The 22,311-nt window shown below is 40.5% G+C and overlaps 1 protein-coding gene across 2 annotated transcripts in view; it reads right to left on the minus strand.

Annotated features, from left to right (window-relative positions):
• LOC146568936 (uncharacterized) overlaps positions 1–22,311 on the minus strand; it is a 100,021-nt gene that overhangs the window by 38,553 nt on the left and 39,157 nt on the right. For both annotated transcript variants that reach the window (XM_085285332.1, XM_085285333.1), the window contains exons 6-10: positions 16,735–16,929; positions 15,689–15,769; positions 13,225–13,337; positions 12,711–12,769; positions 10,864–10,953 (exon numbers count right to left, since the gene is read on the minus strand). In XM_085285332.1, coding sequence (XP_085141458.1) covers positions 10,864–10,953; positions 12,711–12,769; positions 13,225–13,337; positions 15,689–15,769; positions 16,735–16,929 — 538 coding nt within the window. The remainder of the gene's footprint in view (positions 1–10,863; positions 10,954–12,710; positions 12,770–13,224; positions 13,338–15,688; positions 15,770–16,734; positions 16,930–22,311) is intronic.

The raw sequence follows: 22,311 nt of genomic DNA on the forward strand, positions 1-22,311 counted from the left end.
AATGTTTGGAATCATGTATGATTTTCATTCCACTTCTCACGTGTGCACCACTTTGTGTTGGTCTTTCACGTGGAATTCCAATAAAATAGATTCATGTTTGTAGCTGTAATGTGACAAAATGTGGAAAAGTTCAAGGGGGCTGAATACTTTTGCAAGCCACTGTATCTTGTCAATAACATAAGCTAAGGTCAACTGTTTGCAATCTTGCTATATGTACAGCAGGTATGTTAGTAACTGCGATTCTTGCCATCTTGGCTGACTGCTTGCACTCACACTTGCTAAACTGTATTCCTTCCTTTTTCTCTTCACATTGATGCTGTTGGTTAATCTCCTTCAGTTTATCTGTATTCAATAAGAATAAATGTGCAGACTGCTTTTGTTTCTACTCGTCCTGCTCGGGCGCAGCACCTACATATGTCTGTTTACAGACTAGAAAAAGACAGCTGCATTATTTTCCTTGCAGCTGATCTATTAGCAATGAAAAGTAAAAATAGTGCAGCGCTAAGCACCGAACACAAGGGTCTCAAACTACTGACTGCAAGCAAATTTCTAAGGCTTCCCACAGGCTTTTCTTGGAGCAGGGCTGCAGAGATGGAGCCATTAAAATAAGATTAGTTCACATTAAAAAGAGACGACCGACAATATTTTATGTGTTTGTTCTTGCAAACAAAGTCCAAAACCAGTCAGTATGTCTCAAAGTCAGCTGCTGATTTCTGCCACAACTTTGGACCCAATCTGTCACCAACTGAGAGAAACCTGAAATTCTTTGCATCTGACACATCGAAATGCTAAATAAGAAAGCAAACAACATCAGTGTGTCAGTGACACTGGCGTGGTTAAATTCTCAACATGCAACTCCACCAGATGTGCTGCATCAGAGCTGAAGCACAGCACGGCTGCATTCATTTTAATCACAGTGAAACCATGTGGCCTGTCACTTACAGTGTGCATCACTTGGAAACCTTCCTTAAAACAGCAGTAGGCTGCATTTTTAATAAGAGAGACAGCGTGATGTTGATACAGAGATATGATAAAAGTCTTTAAAAAGTAATATGTACTATATAAATTGCAAAATAATACAAAAAAAAAAAAAGACAAATGTGTGCACCATAGCGTTTCTTTCCACTGTGTGTTTGAGACAGCAGGATGGTGCATGAGTCAAAATAAACAGCAGCAGATTTAGTGAGTTTTAGTCTGACGACAGCAGCACAGATTATCAGAAAATGTATCATTTAAAGTTTTACTTTAACCTTTATTATGAGCTAACTGTTGTTTCCACAACTGGACAATTCTTTCTGCCTCTGAGTATAAATTCCTCTGAAAATAAAGACTCGATGATGCAACAAAGAGAAGCAAATTCACCAAAAGCTTTTTTTCCCTCCTGTTTGCTATAAGTAACTTTATCCAGGTAGTTAAAACAGCAAACAGTGTCCTGTTGCCAGGAGATAAAAAGAAAGCAAAGACATAAGATGATAGAAACTGAATGAAGAGCGCTCTGGGACCAGCGTCAGTGCCAGAGCAATGGACTGGACTGGAAACCACCTTTGACAGAGATTTCAACTTACTTTGCGATTTGCTTAAAAAAATAAAATAAAATAAAAAATGCAGACACCTTTACAGCCTACACAAATTAAACATGAATAACTGCAACATGAACCCTTATGCATATAACCCTATATCTAAAATTGCCCAACTCTGGAGGACTAAACATTAAATGTTTTTGCACAGACAGAAGAGGGAGGCTGCACATGCATAGCTCTGCACACAAGGGAGACAAAGACACTCCAGGGACTCGTCACTTCCAGCCTAGAGAAAATAACTTCTGTATTCATATATAATGATTTAGCCTATTTATCTATCTATAAACAATGTAGTTGTTCTTTTAGAGTAATGCAACATGAATGGAACAAAGCCTGTGAGCTGATTCAGGCAGATAACTCGAGCTTTTCCTCGTATTACACACAGAGCAAAGACCAAAGTGTGCCGAACACACCCTCCAACATTTGTCGGTCTCTCTCTCTGACATGTCATCCATAGACCATATAAAAGATGGATGTAGCCACCGTGACGCCATCAGCTGGTTTGTGTAGTCCTGTGTGGAAGCTTCAGGCTTTTCCCTGAAACCGCAGATGATGAGCTACGGTTTCATGCTTACCGCTTCGATAACTCTCCAGCTAATTGGGTTTCTGACACTAATTGTGATCAAAATTTACAAAATAAACTTAATGTTTTATTCAGTATAATCAGAAACGGGCAATTTAGCCCATGAAATCCATCTATAATGATAGACTTTTATAAACCTGCGAATCCTTTTGCAGCCTGAGCAGTCGCCCCCTGCTGGTCATTAGAAATAATGCAGGTTTGAGATACTTTCAGACCTGAAAGCTGCATCTATTTTTCATACTGTCCATCACTCAGAGTAGATATTTACTCATCCTTCTCCATCAGCTATGTGTGCCATATTTGCAGGAAGTGATGAGGTTGGAGATGCCAGATTCTAACTGTATCCTGCTGCCATAATGAATCCTCTGAGTCCGACTGAAATCTAATAAACATGCAGGGAGTATGTGGAAAATAAGAGGGCAAGCGTTAGGGGTTGCTCATCCTTGAAGGGTGTGTAGTTAAAAATAGAAGAGGACAACCTGCTCCAAAGTTACACAGGTTTGAAATTCTTGACAGCTTTTACAAAATCACATGTGTTGCAATTTCAAAACTGCTGTTTTCTCCCCGTGCACCCTGTCCAGACGTGTAGTCGCACATGCAAACAGCAGCATCTGTCCTCAGAAAGGACTTGTTTGTCTTCGCCAGGCTGGCTCAGCCGCCGAGCGCCGGCACTACGGCGCTCCTGTGCAGATTTCAGACACATTTATCCATGAGCCAGACCGACAGCGGGGACATGTGAGAAAGATTTCTTCTCCCTCATTTACAAAAACAAATAAACCATCCATCTTTCCTCCCCGCAATCGATGCTTCCATGCAATCGATAACATCAGTGTACCTAATTACTGTTTGAAGAGCGTGGCTCGCTGCATGATTGAGCTCTACAACATTTTCATTTCAGCAGAATTTGTAAGCCACTGTATCTGCGGGCTGGTAACCTACTTCAGTGCATCATTAGCTCCCACTTCAAGCTTTGCGCCCTGAGCAGTGTTGAGAAGAGAGAGAGACTTAGAGGGAGTGCAAACCTATGTATCTCTGAGCCTCACAATAAAGGAAGAAAGCTTCCTCTGAAGCACAAGCTTGGGCCAGTAGCCAGAGCTTCAAAATCTGCAGGGAGCTACAGTAGCTACAGAGCCGCTATGCTTCCATGCAGGCTAGTATAGAGGGAACATGGAGTTCTCACTGTGGCACTCAGAGCACAAGTCTTAATCATTTCTTTTTGTGTTAATGGGCCAAATACAAACCACTTATCAGTCACGAGCACAAGTAGTCCAAATACTGCAGAACTGCAAAAACAACAACAAAGGCAAAAGATTCAACAGAGATGAGTCTTCTTCTTCTTTCAGCTGTTCCCTTAAGGCGACTCTGCAGCGGATCATCTGTCTCCATCTCACCCTATTCCTAGCATCCTCCTCCGTCACATCAGTCCTCCTTCACTGTTTTCCTCCTTTGTCCAATACATCCACTATAGCTCTCTGCACACATCCAAACCACCTTAGCCTTGCCTCAGCATGAGTTGTGATATAATCTCATATACTCGTGTTTAATCTTGTCTCCCCTGATCAAAACGAGTAAATTAATTAGGTGTAAATGTGAACAAATTATACCAATACGAAGGAGCCAAAATATATAGTTCAATTTTTAGGTAAAGCAATGATTTGTTATTTGCTGTTGGTCATTAATGAGACTACAGGCAATAGCTGGTTAGCTTAGCATCAACCCTGTTGGCTTTAACAGAAAGAAACAGGTGTTTTCCAGGAGGATCCCTTCACAGGGAAAATGTTTTGCTCTCCTATTTTAGCCTATTTCACAGCTCAAAACACAAGAAACTCCGGCCTGTTGGTGTGTTTCCTCAAAAATGTTTACTGCAAGTCATTTTGCAACATTTTAGCTCAACTGAAGTCCGATTGATTTGACCGTTCCCAAACATCACCTTCGTTCTTCTTTCTGACCGTTCGTTGGTAAAGCATCTTTTTGATTTGACAACTGTTCTTTTCAGGTTTTATTTCGGTTTTAACAAAAACATTTCTGATATTTCCTTTAAAATATGTGTGCATAATTCAGAATGAATTCATCAATCAATGATTAAAAAAATCAGAAATCATCCCTTTAATTACCATGTTCACAGAGGAGACAGGCTATTAAACAAAATGCTGCTCATTTATCCTAAAAAGTTCTGTTTTGGTATCTGTTAAAAAAAGGTCTATATATGAACTTTACCTAATTACACACTGGCTGCTGTGTTGTTTTGGAGAGCAGTGGTTTCTTGTTGCAGCCCTGCCATGCGCTCCATAGCTGCTGCTGATGGTGGACTCCCCACTGGACTCGCAAACAAGTACATCAGACTTTTACTGGCCTACAAAAATGTAACTGCTAGGTTCATCTTTAAATATGTAGCACAATTTATTAGTAAATTTAAATGGAGCTATGAACAGCCAACTTTATGATGTTTATTGGTATTTTAAGGGGAAAGCACTTATTATAGGTGTCAGCCAGTTTGCTTCACGGTGAATTGATTGGCGGAAAAAACCATCATTGACCCGAATGAAGCCTGAAGCTGGCCAATCAGTTTGTTCAACAATAAATTGACTTCCATTTACATTGAAGCCTTTCTTTGGAAGCTGCGCCGAGCTCCTTTGTGACCTTCGCGGACTCTGACCTTGCTCTTGTGAAAACCTTTGTTGGTCGACCCTTTCCGTGGAATTCCCTTCAATTGTACAGTCAGTCTAACTGTTGCCTGGTGAACTCTAAACTCTCTTTTTCCTCACCAATCGACTTGACTCACACCATTATTCCCATCCTCAAACAACACCGGATCGTTATCTCACTGATCAGAAACACCTCATTCTACTTTCACTTTAAATTTACTGTTAATCCTGCAGTTTGTCATTTTCCCCCCACAGAGAACGATATCAGTTAATTTAGGGAAAAGTATAATATGTTTTATTATTTATGCAAAAGAATAAATATATATGATATATTTAATGTATATGAAATATATATGATATGTTATATATAATATAATAATATTATACAGAATGTCCAAGTTTTTCCTGCAACTACATGTGATAAAAAATTTATTCGTAACACTGCTGACTAAATTGACCGGCCTCTGTGCTCGAGCTGCGAGCACCCTGTCAAGCTGTCACATGCCCGCTGACTGATAGCACAGCGCGGGCAACTCGGCGAGGAAATATCCTCTGGACTACATTTAGATAGTTTATGGGCTCATTACGAATCCCAGAACAAGACCACAATGATTGAGACAAATGAGCACCAGCTCTGCAATAGAAGCGTGTGCTGAAGCTGAATGCATTCATCCACCGTGTCACATGTTGGATCTAATAACGTGTGCGCATCAACATATTACCAGAGATCGTATCGACCAAACATTTAACTCAGCCTTTTACTCTTTTACTCTATCAGATTGCACAGACATACGGCCTGCAAACCAATACATGAATTACTGCTGCTCTGCTTAAGGCCTCAACCAATCAAAACAATAATAATAATAAAAAAATACAGTAAATGCTAAAAAAAAACCCAACCTAACGATGTGATATTTGCCTGAAGCCTTTTAACATTCAAAAGGATTGGCTCATGTTTCCATTATACTTTTAAATGCTGTAAAAGCACTGAAATCAACCAAAGTAAGCAGCTTATTTAACGCAGGAATAGATATTTATATGTCCATTAAAACCTTGCATTACATTTGTCTGGGAGCTTTACTCGTGCCACTGATAGTCACTGCAGTTTGGGAACACCACCCCCTGATTTTATACCTGGTTAATGCCTTTGTTTCACGTAATCTCCTTCTTTATCTCGCCTCTTTCTGTGTCATTATTACTGTTGAAATGCAATAAAAATAAAATATCTTGACATAAAAAGGCTTTCGGGGAGTTATTGGTGTGCTGGAAAGTGTAAGGGCGGGCAGTGGAGCTGAGGCTTCGCACACTCACTTCAGGAGATTGCTCTATTCTGCTCCTCTATTGTGGTGGTAATGAGGAAACATATCATAGGGTTTAATCAAACGAGAGAAAGCGAGGGAGGGTCGAGAGGAGTAATTGAGAGAGAGAGGGAGAATCTGCGACAGTTACTGGGGAAGGCAGAGCCACAAAACAAGACAAAGAAAGAAAATAGAGGAAGAAATGAGTTAATTGACGATGAAAGAGGGAGTGTAGTCTACCTGAGGGAGAGAGGTGGAAAGAGGTGTCAGGGGGATGCAAAGCCTCACTCATTATTTTCCAGTCCACCAGGCAGCTGATTTCTGTTTCAGCCACAGGGCTAAAGTGGCTCAGTGCCACGTCAGTGTTTCTGCCCCTCGGAGTAAAGCTGCGACATATGGCACCATTTTAAAGAGTCACACTGTACTGCTCTTTATGAAGGCTCTCTTTTTGCTTATATTTCCCAACATATCTAAAATGTGTATGCCACTGCCTAAAAGTAATTAAAGGTACAAAATTCAGCTCTTTGTGCTAAAAAAAGAATATTGATCTCTGTGAGGTGACAGTATTTCTTATTGGAAAGCTGTTTAAATGATGATAAAGAGACACAATGTGACAAATGACAAAATATCTGTGCAAAGGTTGCTTTAAGTTGTAGTTTAAGATCCAACAGCTGTGGTAGCTAGCAGCTAGGTACTTCCATATTCACTGCACAAAGTACTGTGGAATCAGGATGAGATTTGCATATAATATGCACAAAGTATATTAATGACTATAGGATTCATTCTTGCTGAATTTCAGAACTCAGTAACATCTAAAAGTTTTAAACATATTTATGCAATTTGTAATTTATCACCTACATTTTTTGGCACTCTGCATCTTTAGCCGTGTTAGTTTTCTACAGCTGACCATTTTTTGACAAGAAATGGTTAAAGGTCTGGCCCCTGTACATTTTTGCTCACAGCTTTTTCCTTCTTATCCCTGTGAGTTTTCATGGTGCAGATGCCTATAAACTTGTGGTTGGGGTACTTCAGCATGCAGCTAGCCCTACAGAAAAGAAGTGAGAGTAAAATTAGACATGAGATTAAAATTAAGGCAGCGTGGATTACAATGACTTACCAAGTTCTACTTTTGATACCAGCTTTATATTGACTTGAGGTTGAAATTTAGCCACAGTAGCTTGCACAAAATCTGCTTAAATATTCCTGAATTCTATTGGCTAAATCCACAAAGAGCAGCAAATCTCTGGTCACAACCTATACACACAGAATACTATATATACTGCAGCTCACTATACAAATGATTGTGACTTATTTCTAAGTAATTTTTCCTCCGCACTGCACTGCTACATCCCATCTACTGGCTTCCCCACCTGCCAAATTCCACTTTAACCTTCAGATGAGAGGGTGGAGTGATAAGTTATCAGCAAAAGTAAGCAAGCCTGGTTAGAAAGGTGCATCCATAAATTGACCCGGTGCAACACACAGTAACAGATTTTTTGCTATTAAATGCTAAGAAACAAAACTAACAAACAATTTTATGGAAAAACCAGTTAAACCTGAAGATACAGCAAGGAAAGGTGGGCTCAAAAGGAGAAAAAGATGCCAGGAAAATAAAAAACTGTGGAAAAATAGAAACAAGCTCTGACCCTAGAACACCAAATGGAATACAGCACGTGTGCATGCTGAAAATTAAACTGAATGAGGGGTATCTCCAGCTGTGTTCTAATGTATTTACAGCAAATACAAACACAAGCACCAGGCACAAATGGGGAAATGGGAAAATAAGAAAATAAACGGAGGAAATGAGGAACACAGAGATGGTGGTGGGGAGGGAGAGGGAGAGGGAAGGTCATTTTGTACCAGGAAATGATGGTGCGATAACAGAGAAAAAGGGAGGACAGGAAAAAACAAGAAAGGAATGAGAGGCTACCGGGAACAGATACAGTAACTGTTTGTGAGCAAAACCTGAACGAGTTACAGTGTTTATTTAGTAAGAGATGCACTGACTAAAAAAAAATCGGTGGCACCAAAATTAAGACCTCCAATGGTGTTTCTTATTTTACGTGATACACAGTGTACTGTGGTGAATGCTCTTATTAAACATGGCTACATTTTTAATTCATGAGGTCAGCCTATGCACCAGTAGTCCCTGTGAGCCAAAAGCACCGACTTCAGACGGCTCTAATAACTCTGTTTCAGACTGGCTTTTCTAATCTTGGATTTGTATGATGTCATTGAGAGGGGTAACCCCCATAATGGTCATCTACGGCTCACCCACCTGATGTTCAAATAAACAATTTAAGAGCAGTGGCCAACCAGAGGAACGTTTGGTCAGTGGGACGAGGAAAAGGAGCAAAGATGTCCCAGTGTAAGAAAAAGAAGGATTAGTTTGAAGTGTGAATTATGCAAAGCTGCTAGATTCAAAATACTGTGGAGGAAGCTGATTGGCTGAATATTATTGATTATTTTTGAGGACAGAAAGCGATTACACCTCCTCCTGTTGAGCTTTTTGTACATTTTATACATATATTTTATCATCATCATGGGAAGTCGCCAGCAGGCTAGGCCTCTTGCAGCATAACTAAGGGAGGATTCGGGGTCACCTGATCCAGCCCTAACTATAAGCTTTATCAAAAAGGAAAGTTTGAAGCCTAATCCTAAAAGTAGAGATAGTGTCTGTGCTGAATCCAAACTGGGAGCCACAGAAGAGGGGCCTGAAAGCTGAAGGCTCTGCCTCCCATTCTACTGTTAAATACCACAAGTAAGCCTGCGGTCTGAGAGTGAAGTGTTCTAATGGAGTCATATGGTGCTATAGATCATTAAGATAAAATGGGGCCTGATTTTTCAAGACCTTGTATGTGAGGAGCAGGATTATAAATTCACTTCTGGATTTAACAGGGAGCCAATGAAGGGAAGCCAGTATAGGAGAAATCTGCTCTCTCTTTCTAGTCCCTGTCAGGACTTTTCTGCAGCATTTTAACTGAAGGCTTTTCAGGGAGTTTTTAGGACATCCTGATAATAATCAATTACAGTAGTCCAGCCTGGAAGTAATAAATGCACATACTTTTCCAACATCACACTGAGACAGGACCTTTAGAGATATTGTGCAAGTGCAAGAAAGCAGTCCTACATGTTTGTTTAATATGTGGATTTAGGGACATAGAATAACTCCAAGATTCCCCACAGTGTTACCTTAGGCCAAAGTAATGCCATCCAGATAAATATTTGTTTAGACTCCATATTTCTAAGTTTTTAAGGCCGAGTACAATAACCTCAGTTATATCTCAATTTAGAAGCAGGAAATTAGACGTCATCCAGGTTTTAAGTCTTTATAAAGTTATTACTAGTTGATTTATATCATCTGGCTTCACTCTCAGATAAAGTTGGGTGTCATCTGCATAGCAGTGGAAATGTATGCTTTGCCTTCTAATGATACTATTTAAGGGAAGCATGTATAATGTAAAAAGTAAAGTCTCTTGAGGGAATGGGGTTTGGTGCAAAAAGAAATATAAGCTAAAAGAGCAGCTTTGAATTTTAGTTCTAGATTTCATTAACTTCAGCAGATATAAATGCTTGGTCTGATCAAGGCAAACTACTGAATTAGTTTGCAATACACTTTGCAAAGAAGAAGCACGGTGAAATATCTCTTAACCCTAACCTGCATCTTTTCATGGTTACAGAGAATGATAGTTGTTGAGTTGGAATTTGAAATGGTAAAATTATAGGTAACAATGACATAAACCAGAAGAGAACAAATGCAGAGATGACCGGTCAGGAGAGGGGAGGCAAGAAAACAGAGCAGAACAGGATGGAGGTGAAAGCGAGCAGATAAAGGTGGCAGTGAGACTCAGTCTAGAGGCAGAGATTAAACTGCACGGGAGCTAAACGGAGCTGAGATAAGGAGCAGGGCAGTGAGCGGGCAGGCAGAACATTTAGAGAGTCAGAGGATGGGAGGCAGAGGCTTCAGGGTAAAAAAAAAGTCTCATTGAGAGAGAAAGAGAATAAAAGAAGCTGTGGAAAGTGGAATGCATGATTAAAAAGACAGTTCCTGGATTTCCACAAGCATAAATAAAAGAGATAATGCATGACTGGTTTTGTTGCAGTCACAAGCCCTCAGCGTGGATACTATCTGCCCTTAATAACAGGCTCGGCTTTTCATTTCAGGGTTCCCGCCAGTTCAGCAGAAGGACTTGCTCCCTCATGTATTATTAATACTGCAATGCAACTTGTTGACTCGCACTAAGGGGCCCCGTGGCATGCTGATGGACCGCTCTGCAGACAAAACTATATCAACAGCATCATCATTATGAGCACCATTGGACAAGCAACCAGCTCTGATTGGATTATTTCCCCCTGTCATGTGGCCTGCAGGCCTCTGTCTGACAGGCCGAGCTCAACTTGGTTAAGCTAACAGGCTAATCTAATGCTGCTGTAGTCACACACACACACAGATGCCTCGAGGTCGGCTGTGTGTCACTCTCTTCGTCTCCAGACCACGAAACAATTAGTTGTCAAGCCCCAAGGTTCCAAGCCGGAGCATACCGGGAAGTGGCGGGCCTGGGGTTGCCTTCTGATTGGATGCCCCTGGAGATGAGGTGAATGCCAGCTGGCAACAAGCGCGAGCCAGACAGCCAGGCTCAGTCGCGCAGTATTTGAGGGACAATACAGCGCTGGCAGAGGCAGCCCGCTCACTTTCATGTGGGATGTGTGTTTGCGTATGACAGCATGTGCGTTTGTGCTATTTCAGACTGGCTTACTTTGAGCAGTTCTTTGGGAAAATCCTGGCCATCGTTCAGTCCTTCCAGGTTGCCAATGAATTGTGTGCATGACATCCTCTTGCCAATGTTCTGGAAAAAACAATAGACATTTAATATTTATTATTTCATGCTAACACACATTCCTTACCTCTTTATTTCACACAAAGTGCCTTCAACTTAATTAATGTCAATTTTTATTGTAAGTGTCCCTCTGACTATGAAAAGTTATGGAGAAGCTGTCAATGCAAAAAGCATTAAATCACTGGTCAGGTGTCAAAATTATTAACGCTGCTGAGTTAGTGTTTGATGAGATAGCTTCTCATTTAAATGGTTACTTTTTAGATACTTTTCAGGCAAAGTCTCTCTGACAGTTCAGTGAATAGACCGTATTTATAGTCGTGGCCAGAGTCTTACATCCGCTCATTCTCGGGTTTAAATAATTTCTTTTGTTTCTTTCGCTCAGGGTGAAATGGTTGTACATTATACATGTTTAATGAGTTTAAAAAAAACAAGATGCACAAGTATAAACTTATTTTGTAATTTCTCTAACCCATACAGGCTCAAATATATACATACATCCCCACTAATATTTAGTTAGATGTCCCCTAATTTTTTGGCCACATGCTCGTGGTAGCCACCAATGAGCCTCAGGCATAATACTGGCTGGATATGTGTCCACTCTTCTTGGCAGACATGGTAGAGTTTGTTTAATTTGGTTGGTTGGTCAGGGTGTCACACAAAACTAGCTTTTAATCATAATAATCCACAGGTTTTCACTACGTTCAAGGTCCACAATCTTTGTCTTGTCTGATGATAAAGCTTTTCTCCAGAAGGCATCTGGCTTGTCCATGTGGGAAGATGTAAATTCCAGTCACTTGAAGGTGTTGAAGTTTTACATCACTTCACAGTCCATGGGGATGTAAAACTGGCTTTACTGTGGACAGTGATTAAGCCTTGGTGGTTACTGAACTCAGCAAAGTGGTGACGCGTCCTAATAACCTGTACTTAGAAACAATAATGTGAATTGATGCTCTTGGAATCTGCAGACATTTGGGAACATCTCCCAGAGACCTTCCCAACTCTGTGGTTCTCCTTATTAGTTCTCTGGACTTTCCCATTCTTTTGAGTGTTGGTTGATCCAGTGAGTGCTCTCAAACAAATCCTTTTTATTCCAGTAAAAAGAAACTACCAGTTGTAGTCAATCATGATCACTAATGAGAAGTTAACAGGCCTCGGGCTTGCCAGGTTAAAAGACATTTATAGAACCGTCATCATCATTTATTCAAAGATTTAAGTGAGTGTGTACTTCTGACTCCATGTTGATTTGGAAAAATCCAAAATAAATTAAAACTTGTGCACCCGACCTGCCAATCAAAACCAAATCCAATTATAATCACTATTAGAGGGTATTTATAGAAAAGAACCGCCAATATTAACAGGTAGAGTCGCAAAAAAGTTAACAGTTAAATTTGTTAAAATATGTAGAGACTCCGCTCCCTGATCCTGTCACCTCGCAGCCACTTTAATTAATCATTCATCCACTGAGCTGCACTATCACACAGAAGAGCCACCAATGGCCCAGATTTCCAAAGGAAGGCTCTGATTATAAAAGCAGCAGATTAATGATGGAGAAAGGAGCTCAGCAGGCAGACCTGCAGACCCAGATGAGATGGTGATCAAACCGAGTCTTATACTAAAAAAAAACAAACTCCGCACAGCTAATCCAAAGGGCCTCTGAGGAGAACGCAGCTCTTAAACAGCTCTCTTTCTTTGTTTATCATGTGAGCACCTACACACTTGCTGCACACTTCCAGCTTCACTGAAACACACTCGAGCATTATACCTACCTGACCATGCAGATCAGTGTTAAGCAGCATCAGGGCACAGGTGAGAGTGTGAACTGCATCTAAAACGTGGAAACACTGCGTTAGCTTTCTCTGCAAAATGACTCATCTGCGATTATGAAACTAGTTTTACTGGGAACTTGCATAAATACAAGTGCATCCTTCTAATGTGGTTTTAAGGCGAACAATACTGCTTTCATATATGCTGTTAATTTTTACTAGCCTGCCACTGCAGTCATTACACAAAACAAACACCACAGGTACTACAGTTAGTCCTGTTTATGTAGTAATCATTAACTGAATAAATGCATATTAATTTACCAGCTGCTGTGAGAAATGAAATGATCTTACTTGGTTATTACACCTGCTAAATTACCTTAAAAGGACCCATTATGCTATTGATCTACTGATTTCTTCTCATTTATTTATGCTGCGACTATTTAAATCTATAGGAAGCAAAAACAAACAACAACCCATAGACACATATATACATAAATAAATTTATACCAGCATTCACCTTCTGATGGTATCACTTTTGGGTTGCAGTCCAAGTAACGCCTGGAAAAGTGTGACAGCACCCTCTCCCTCTCCTGCGTCTCCCCCATCAGCGCAAACTGCCTGAGGAAAGTCCTGCAGCACAAACACAAAGTCAGCAGATGGTTGCTAAACACCAAAATGGTTACAGATGACCTGTTTTAAACTGTTTTACCATTAAAGTGCAGTAAAATAACAGATGTAGTGTTACATTACTATTAAATTTATTAGACTCTTTTTTTTTTTTTTTTTTTAAACACGATAGTTGTACTTCTAGCTTTAGTGTTTCCATGAAAAAAACAACATTGCAGGGAAAAACAAAGTCATTTAAAGCTTCATCATTGTTTTCAGCAACTGAAGGTACTAATTCAAGCATGAAGTAAAATAAGATTAAATATAATTGGATTTTTTATATTTTAAGTATTTTCTTTTAAACCGTAGTCATCTCATGTATTTTTGGAGTCTAATTTTAGACTTTTGTTGTCCTTTATTAGAAGTGTTGAAATTAAATAATCAAATTCTTTTTTCTTTTGTTTTTAAATCGGACGCTTTATGTTCCTGAAATTCATCATTTTCATGTTCCACCACATCACCAAAATATATTAACACATGAAAATGCTGGAATGACTGAGTCACATGCTTCTGAAGTAGATTTTGTCCTTTTGAACATTTTAATTCATTTTCTCTGATTGAAAATGATTGGTGAGTTTATTTTCTCTTACTTCATGTTTCTGAATGATTATTACGTACTTCCTGTTTTAATTTGATAGTGTGTGTCTGCTGTGCCTTTACTGTAGTTTTACTTCCTGTTTGTCATTTGATGACCTTCGCCTGTGCCACAGTTTTTCCCAGCTGTGTTCACTTACCAGATTACCGTGTGTGTGTGTGTGTGTGTGTGTGTGTGTGTGTGTATCATAGAGTTGTCTTCATTTAGTTGTAATGTCTGTTAACCTGTGCTGGTATCGTGTCTGTTGGATTTGGTTCAAGTTTTGCCTGCAGACTCTTCAGTGAACTTTGGATAATCTATAATCAAAGGCTTTTTCTTACGCAGCCTGTCTTTGTGTTTGTATCCTGAAAGCCAAACATACAATGACGCCACACTCTCACTCAAGAAACAGAAAAATGTTCTTTAATTACATTTTTGAAATCTTAGTGTAAAATCCTCTTACATTTACTTAAATACAAAGTACAAAGTCATGTGACAATTTAAAAACTGACTTAAAATAATCCTAATGTCTTTTTTAAGTTTAAAAAATACCATACATACTTTCATATGTTCATAATATTTCCAAGAGATTTAACACCAGGATGTTCTTGCTTTTAATGTTTCAATTAAGATATTAGTCCCTGAGCCTGGAAATGATGTTTTATTGCAGGTCTGACATATTTAATATGCTTTTGTTTGTCTTGAATCAAACATTGCCTTAATATTTCAGGCAATCCAGATAGGTTAAATGAATGAGTCATTTCTGGCACATAAATTGTTATTATTGTGCCGTGTTGGGAGCAGCTAGTTATCTCCCATCATGCCTTGGGGATATGTGTGGCTGTTTAAGATGTTTATTGTTTATGGTTACATGACTCTAACTGTTCTTGTTGATGCTGCAGAATAAATTCAGCGACAGTTATTGTTGATGGAAAGAATGTAGTACCATGAGTGAGCTCAGGCGACCCTCTGAAGCACAGTGTAGTATAGCTTCAGTAAGTTCAATAAAGAGCTCCCCCTATCTGTTTGGAGTAGAACAACAGGCTCAATCTCTGTGTGGCTTCTCTGTTGTTAAGACTTCTCAGTTTGCCACATTTCTTATGCCAATTATTATTATGCAGATTAATTAAAGCAACACTATGTAAAACATTGAACTTCCTTAAAACAGGGGTGTTGAAAGATTAGAAGCTTAAATGTTAAAGAGTTAAAGTCCCAGCTTTTGTATATGTAATGTACAAGGAGTTTGTACAGAGAGTAATCTGTTTGACTTTTTTCTTGAATGGAACATTTTTACACAGTAAAAATGTTACACTGATTTTAAATCCTGTAGATTATTACTTTTTCTTGAGCAAAGTTCATAAAGAAAAAAAACAACAAAAAACCTCACAGTATTGGTTGTTTTTCAGTTTATGCCCAGAATGAATAAATCTAATAAATAAAGATAACAAACATAAACCTCTTTAACAGCGTGCATGTTTATGCTGTCAATAGTCTTTCACTGCAATTTCACAGCTGGCCTCTAGAGAGCAGTGTTTACCAGAGGAGGGCAACCACAAAAGAAAACAAAGACATCAAATGTGCGTTTTTCTCTCTAACTGGGATCAGCATCACAGAGAGAGAAGAGGTTTACACCAATAATCAAATGCTTTGTTGATTTTAGGGGAACTCTTGGCCATTTTTCAGTAATCTAACATCAGGCGTCTCTGTCAAAGTAAAAACTGGTTTAACTGTGATTTCTTACCGCAGCGCCTGGTCCAGAGTGAGGCCTGTGAAATTGAAGAAACTCAAATACTCTTCTGCAACCATGCGACTGAAGTCATTGCTGCAAATAAGCAAACAGAGACACAGTAGAATTATACGCAGGTTTATTAGGAGAGAAAATAACCGCGGGAAGAAGCAAAGAAACTACAGCGATCATTAAAACTCAGAGTGTCAGTCAAACACTCGGATGGCAGCTTTCTCAGCTCGGTGAATGGGCTCAGTTTGGGCTGTCAGTCAGTCGGCGTGCACTGGCACAGTCAGATTGAGATGCAGACCGGAGGCCAGAAACACAGAGAAGAAAAAGGGAGGAGATTCCCAGGGTGCAGCTGTCAGAAGACGAGAAAACCCTTTAATCCCAAATTCTTTCTCATCAGCACGAGCAAAGCAGCTGACAGACTGACGGGCTGATCGAGCAGCGGAGGAATGCAGACCTGCTGTAACACGGCGCTTTTTAAAGGGGAGCAGAGTAATAAATGTGCAGGAAACTGAATTTACATGGGTCACAGTTTAATGGCTTTCATTAAATAAAAATAAGATGCTGCAGGAAGGAGATTTTTACATTCATCTTACAGTATGATGACACGCAGTAACCTCTTATTGTTATTGTTGATTTTTTAGTGGCAGTAGTAATACTGTAGAGGTTGATTTTGTTGAATTATTATTAATAATTCATGATGCATATGAATATAACATAAATGCTTGGTGCATTGCATTGAACTATCTTAATTAAACTACAATGGATTAGTTTGATTGCCTTGCAGCCCAACCTTGGCCTCCAATCATGTTTGACCAGGGTATGTATGCCTTCTTCCATCTCAGGATCACTAAAATTAGACACATCCTGTCTTAGAATGATGCTGAAAAACTAGTTTATGCACTTATTACTTCTTGGCTGGACTACTGTAATTAAACATCATCATCATTATTATTAGTTTGTACTAAGAGCTCCATAAGAAGCCTTTTAGTTGATCCAAAGTGCTGCAGGTGAAGGCTGATAGAGCCTTGTGGCTGAATGCAGCAGCTTACTTCTTGCTGAGGTGACGCGCTACATCCGACTTCCTGAAGCCGTCCAAGTTGAAGAGACGTTTGGCCAGGCGTTTGGCCGCTGCCACATCGGCACGATGGCTGCCGTTGGTCAGGGTGTCACTGCTGCCCAGGCCCAGCCTGTCGCTGAGGTCCTGGTCCAGCTCGGAGTCGGTCGCTAGACGGGCCTTCTCCCTGCTAAGGGGTAAGATGGGAAGGTGGTGGTGTAAGACAAAGTGGAAAGAGTTATTAAAATCAGGTGCTGAGAAGGAAATAAAGAACATTATGGTTAACAGAAATGGTGAATAATTCAAAGGGACAGTGCAAAAAAGGATAAAAGGGGGAACAAAGAATGACGCTGATATAATAAACCCCATAAATCCAGTTTATCAATAATTTAATGATATTAATGTTTCCTGTGTAAGTAAAGAAAACGAGACCAGATAAAAGAGAGATGAAAACAGCGAGCCTGATCGGGGAAAAGCAGCAAAAAAAATGTAAAAATGTGAAATAAAATAAGAGTAAAGACACGTGATGAATCCTGAATGTGCTGGAAACAACCGAATAAACAAGCTGAGCATCACATACATCAGAACATATGCAGATCTTTAATTTTATATTCAAACACAGCATGCCGTATGATTATGTAGTTTATTAACTGCATTCAGAATCTCCTCTTTTGCCAGCTTTCCCACTTTTGTTATCACATCCTAATTAAGCCCCTTCAAAGCATTAGCCAGTTCAGAAGTGTGAAACTTATTACATCTGAATTATTCCTGTGATAATAATTTAAGCATGTTATGTCACACTGAGCTAAAAGAGAACTACTTTTCCATCCTCTGCTTAAAGATGAATGAGGTCTCTGAGTTCACTTGCCGAAAACTCAACATGACTTTGGCTTTTTTGTTTTTTGTCTGTGCCAGCTAGAGCTGCGTGGCCATTCTGGTCACGCCAGAGAAAACAAAGACAGTCCAGCAGCCCAGAGATGTAATCCAAAAAGAAAGAAAGAAAGAACGAAAACACTTCCTGAATAAGGCGAGCTCTCACTTGGATCTCTCGGCATGAGGAGCGAGCCAAGAAAACCCACAGGCTTCGCTTCGCTCATTCACACATTCTCATACTGTACATGAGTCAGGCAAATCACACCAGAGCAAACAGGGATTAAAAACAGAAAGCCACAAGGGTTCAAAGGTCAACTGTGGTTTCACAAAGCACACAGAGGATCAGCCGGTAAAATGTTTACTGAGACTGAGTCTGAGGTCCTTGTGTTAGCATGCTAATTTGCAGTAAACACAGTGCAGTTTGGCAGATGGGCGCCTTTATTTTGAAAATATTTTTATTTTGAGTTTTAAAAAAACAAGATAATGGAGAAGTGTGCATTTTTACTAGATTGTGATCCAAGATGAAAGTGGAAGGATGACTACAAGTGGGAGGAGTGAATGCCTTATTATTTCATTACTTTTAAAATAGAAAGAATTTCCCAAATCTGGAATAAAGTGTGTCTTTTATTATTATTTATCATTACCTCTATTTTAACAGGAAGTCCAACTGAGATCTCTTTTACATTAAAGACCTAACCAAGATAGGAGCCATAAAAGCTGAAACGTCTAAAAAATGCTACAAATACAACATAAAATATTTAAATTATTTCATGTTCGAAGTGCAACCGCTCAGAGGAGCGTAGCTGGTAACTGTTGGTACTGGAAAGAGAATAAATGGGTTTATAGAGGAAAATATACCATTTGTGTTTTCTTTGAGCGGTCAGTGATGACCAGTCCACCAGATCTCTTGTTGTTTTGTAAATTCTACAGCAATGGAGTCAATAGATGTTGAGAAAATGAACAGAATCAGCCCATCGCCGTAGAAAAATGTGAAGTAGTGGCTGAAAAGTAACCCCATCTGTGGTCATAACTCAAACTTGGATCTCTGATGTGCTCTGCTCCGACCTCTAAATGTGGACAAGAATCAGTGCATATGAGGGCAGACAGGGACGGGGTCATAAAAATCACAAGAATGATCAATAGATTTGTGACACTGTGTTGGATAAAATACAGAGTGAATCTAACCCTAATGGAAAAAAAAGAAACTAGGCCACCATCTCCCAGCAAAACTGATTTTTTTACTGTTTAATTTTCCATCTGTTAACTGCAGAAATTTGTGCACCAATGCTTCAAACAGATACTCTGATGTGGCCTGCTGGTACAGGCTGCTAGAGGAAAAGTCGGGGGGTCTCTTAAATAATATGAGTTCAACAGCTGTTAAGACAATCCACTAAAAGCCAAAACATGTCAGCCTGCTGCTAGCTTTAGATACAAGGTCAGGGGATCAACAGGAATCGTGGGCATTCACGACCCGGGACCATGAATGTCCCAGAAGATGCTGAAATAGTAAAAGAAGTGATGACCTGCTGGTGGTGCTAGAGCTGAGGAAGAGTGAAGTCCTCTCTCACTAGACTTCAGACTCCACGATGTCTGAAGTGCATGTATCCACAAAACATCGAGTAATTTATGGGAAAGTTTAAATAAAAATCCAAACGTGAACCCAACAACTCAAAATCCCTACAAGAAATGGATATTACAATCTAAACCGATTTTTTTAAAAGCTCATTTAAAGCTAATTTACCAAACAAATAAGGATATTTCTTTATTTGATTGCAGCTATTTTTAATTTTTAAAAAGTCTATTTTGTATTTGTGTTAACTACAATGTTTTTTTTTCACAGCTAGATTTAGTTAACTATAATACCTTAGTCCACACCACATTTTCATATAACAGTCTCTTCACAAGGCACCAACATATTTTCATCAATACCAAAAACATCAACCGAGGTTTTAACCTCAGGAATGTCTACACCCATAAACATCCGATAAAAAGTGCAAATGTGAACCCAACAATTGAGCAACTGAAGCAAAAGTGGAAAGAAATATGTATTTTTTAACTGAAAGTTAATTAACATTTAGTTTAGATTTATTTAAACAATTAAATAAGAATGAAGTTCACTAACGGTTGAATAGATGTTTTTAAAACAAGATGCAGTGTTCTAATACTTTTTATGGCACATATAAGTAAGCCTCTCCCTGGGCCTTCAGCTTTCTTCCTGTTAAAACTGAGTTTTTTGTTTCCACTGTGCTGATATAACATCTGGGAGTCGTGACTGTTCAAAGCCTGATGGTAATGGATGTCTGGAACTTTATAGCCCTCCATGCCAGAAATTTACAATGACATAAAGTTCTGAACCATCCCGCGATCAGCCGTCATCACTAACTTGAAATTAAAAGTCCAAAGCGAAGGAAAAAGTTGGGCAAACGTCTCGATGTTCACGAGAGCTACATGGGCAGTCAGACAATTTTCCCAGAATTACTGTTATCTGCATATCTGCACGTCTGTTCCACAAACATGATATTCAAATGTTCACATATACACGACAGACAGGTGAGACAGGTTCCTGGGTGTTGACCTACCTGTGGCAAGACCGCCTATTTTCTAAGTACCTCTCCTCCCCGGCTGCAGACGAGCCCTGACAACAGAAGACGGCCGGCGTCCTCGCTGGCGTCACATGGCCGGCGCCTCTCCTCTGACCGCTCGCCCGACTGAACCTTCTTCTCCCCCTCGCCTCGTACCCTGAACGCATCGCCGTGCACTTGGCAGGCCTAATGTAGGAGAACACCTGCACTCTCTCCCAGGAGGCCAGCAGGCTTTGACGCTCCTCTCCCGGGTTTCGAGGCTGACTGAGACTTCATGGGTGCCTCCTTTCTTTCCGTCCACTTTCTCACTCTCCCCCTGTGTTTGCTGTCATTTGATCCTCTCAGCAAGCCTCCTCTCTCCCCCCCAAAGTAAAAGAGCTGTTTGTCCTGCAATGCCTCTCGGACTCTATCTTTTCCCCTCTGAGTCTGTTTGCTGTTGTTTCTCTTCCCTCTTTTCACTCCTCCCTCTCTCTTTCTCCCTCCCTGTTCCACTGTGTAAACTCTCACTGTCCCCTACTGACCTTGGATTCAAAGCATGGCATGAGACTTGGCTTGTCTTTTCCCTAAAAAAAAAAAAATCACCCTCCTGCATTCATTCCTCTCTCCGTCTACACGCATCTCCAATTACACGCACTTGGCATGTCCATCCTTTGAGTGTTGTTCAAATTGTAGTTTACCTTGTTTGTGATGTAAGCTTTTTTTTCACACACCTACACAGAACACCAAAAGTGTGAAGTGTCAGGTTTAAACTGCTGGGTGTGTGTGCCCAAACGGTTTGCTCTGCTGCCTCGGGCAAAGAAAAGGTGGCCTTTTGTCTACATCTGTTTACAGCATACGCTTCATCTGGGCCTGCAGGAGTGTTCATAATTATGAGATTACGCCAGCACTGTAGCTTAGGCTCTGCCACCTGTTAGCATTGTCCCATCGAGAGCCAGCACAATGCCGAGAGGGCCTGAGAGAATTCCCAGTGTCAACCTCTGCTTTAACGGTGTCCACGGATAATTGAACCCCCTCTCAGTCCACTGGGCAGCTCGACACAATGAGCCACTGTCTAATGGTACAGAGCATCTGAAAAGGGTGATGTGAGGGAAGGAGGAAGAGGAGGAGTAGGAGGAGAGGGAGGAGGGGAGCGAAATTCCAACTTTTATCAAAGTATGGACAAGCCTTCAGGGATATTTGCCTGGCCGTCTCACTCCTGGATTCCACAGCTTCAGGCCAGCAAGAGTGCGATAAGATCAGCACTTAGCAAACATTTGCCTTCACTGTTTAGTTCATCAGGAAAAAATCTGAAACTAAAGTACGAGTTCAGGTTTACAAAATGAGACAAAATGAAGCTGCTTTGTTTTGTAAGATTTTGACTATGAATCCGCTGAAACTTGAGACCGATTCCTTCCTTGGACACACAAACACACTAAAACACACACTGTGATCGGGCTGCAAGTCACACACCTGCAACATATTACGCTCACTCTTTCCAAACAGCACTCGGCAGGAAGACTGCTGTCCTCTTACGCCATCTTGTGGCGAAAGCAGCAGCAGTGCGCTCACTCCACCTCTGCAGTGCTGTCACACTAAGTTAGGGTGACATTCACAAAGCAGTCACACATAAGCAGAGTTGGAGACACCGAAAAGCAGAAACAGGTGGAATCTGTCACATATACCGGCATGTGCGTGTCAGGGCTATCTGCATTCAGATAAACACTCTGCAGAGAGACAAAATGAAGTCTTTGGGACAGTCAAGGTGAGTCTCTCGCTGCTGCAGCCGCCATCTGCTGTGCATCACACATCCGTGCATGCACTTCACGCACACACAAACCCAAAGAAAAGGGTGCATGTGCATGCACAAACACACGCACAGACAGATGGATACACCCATACACGGCTGGCAGACAGCAGAGGGACCACAGGCGGCCTTCTAACGACCTTCACTTTAGCATACTCGACTCTCCAGAATAGCACTGCTGCAGTGCTCTGTGCAGGGAGACAGACAGAGGCAGAGACGCTCGTTAGTCTGGAACCTGACAACAGTCCATTAACAGGGCTCTGACCTCAGATAGGAGACAATCAACGCTGCATTAGAACTGAATCTACTTCAGAAACTCTGTGATTTAAAACTC

Source organism: Mchenga conophoros, linkage group LG8, assembly GCF_057382185.1.
Source record: "Mchenga conophoros isolate Kocher_MC1m ecotype Shallow Benthic linkage group LG8, M_conophoros_male_GT1.1, whole genome shotgun sequence".
NCBI classification, from domain to species: domain Eukaryota; kingdom Metazoa; phylum Chordata; class Actinopteri; order Cichliformes; family Cichlidae; genus Mchenga; species Mchenga conophoros.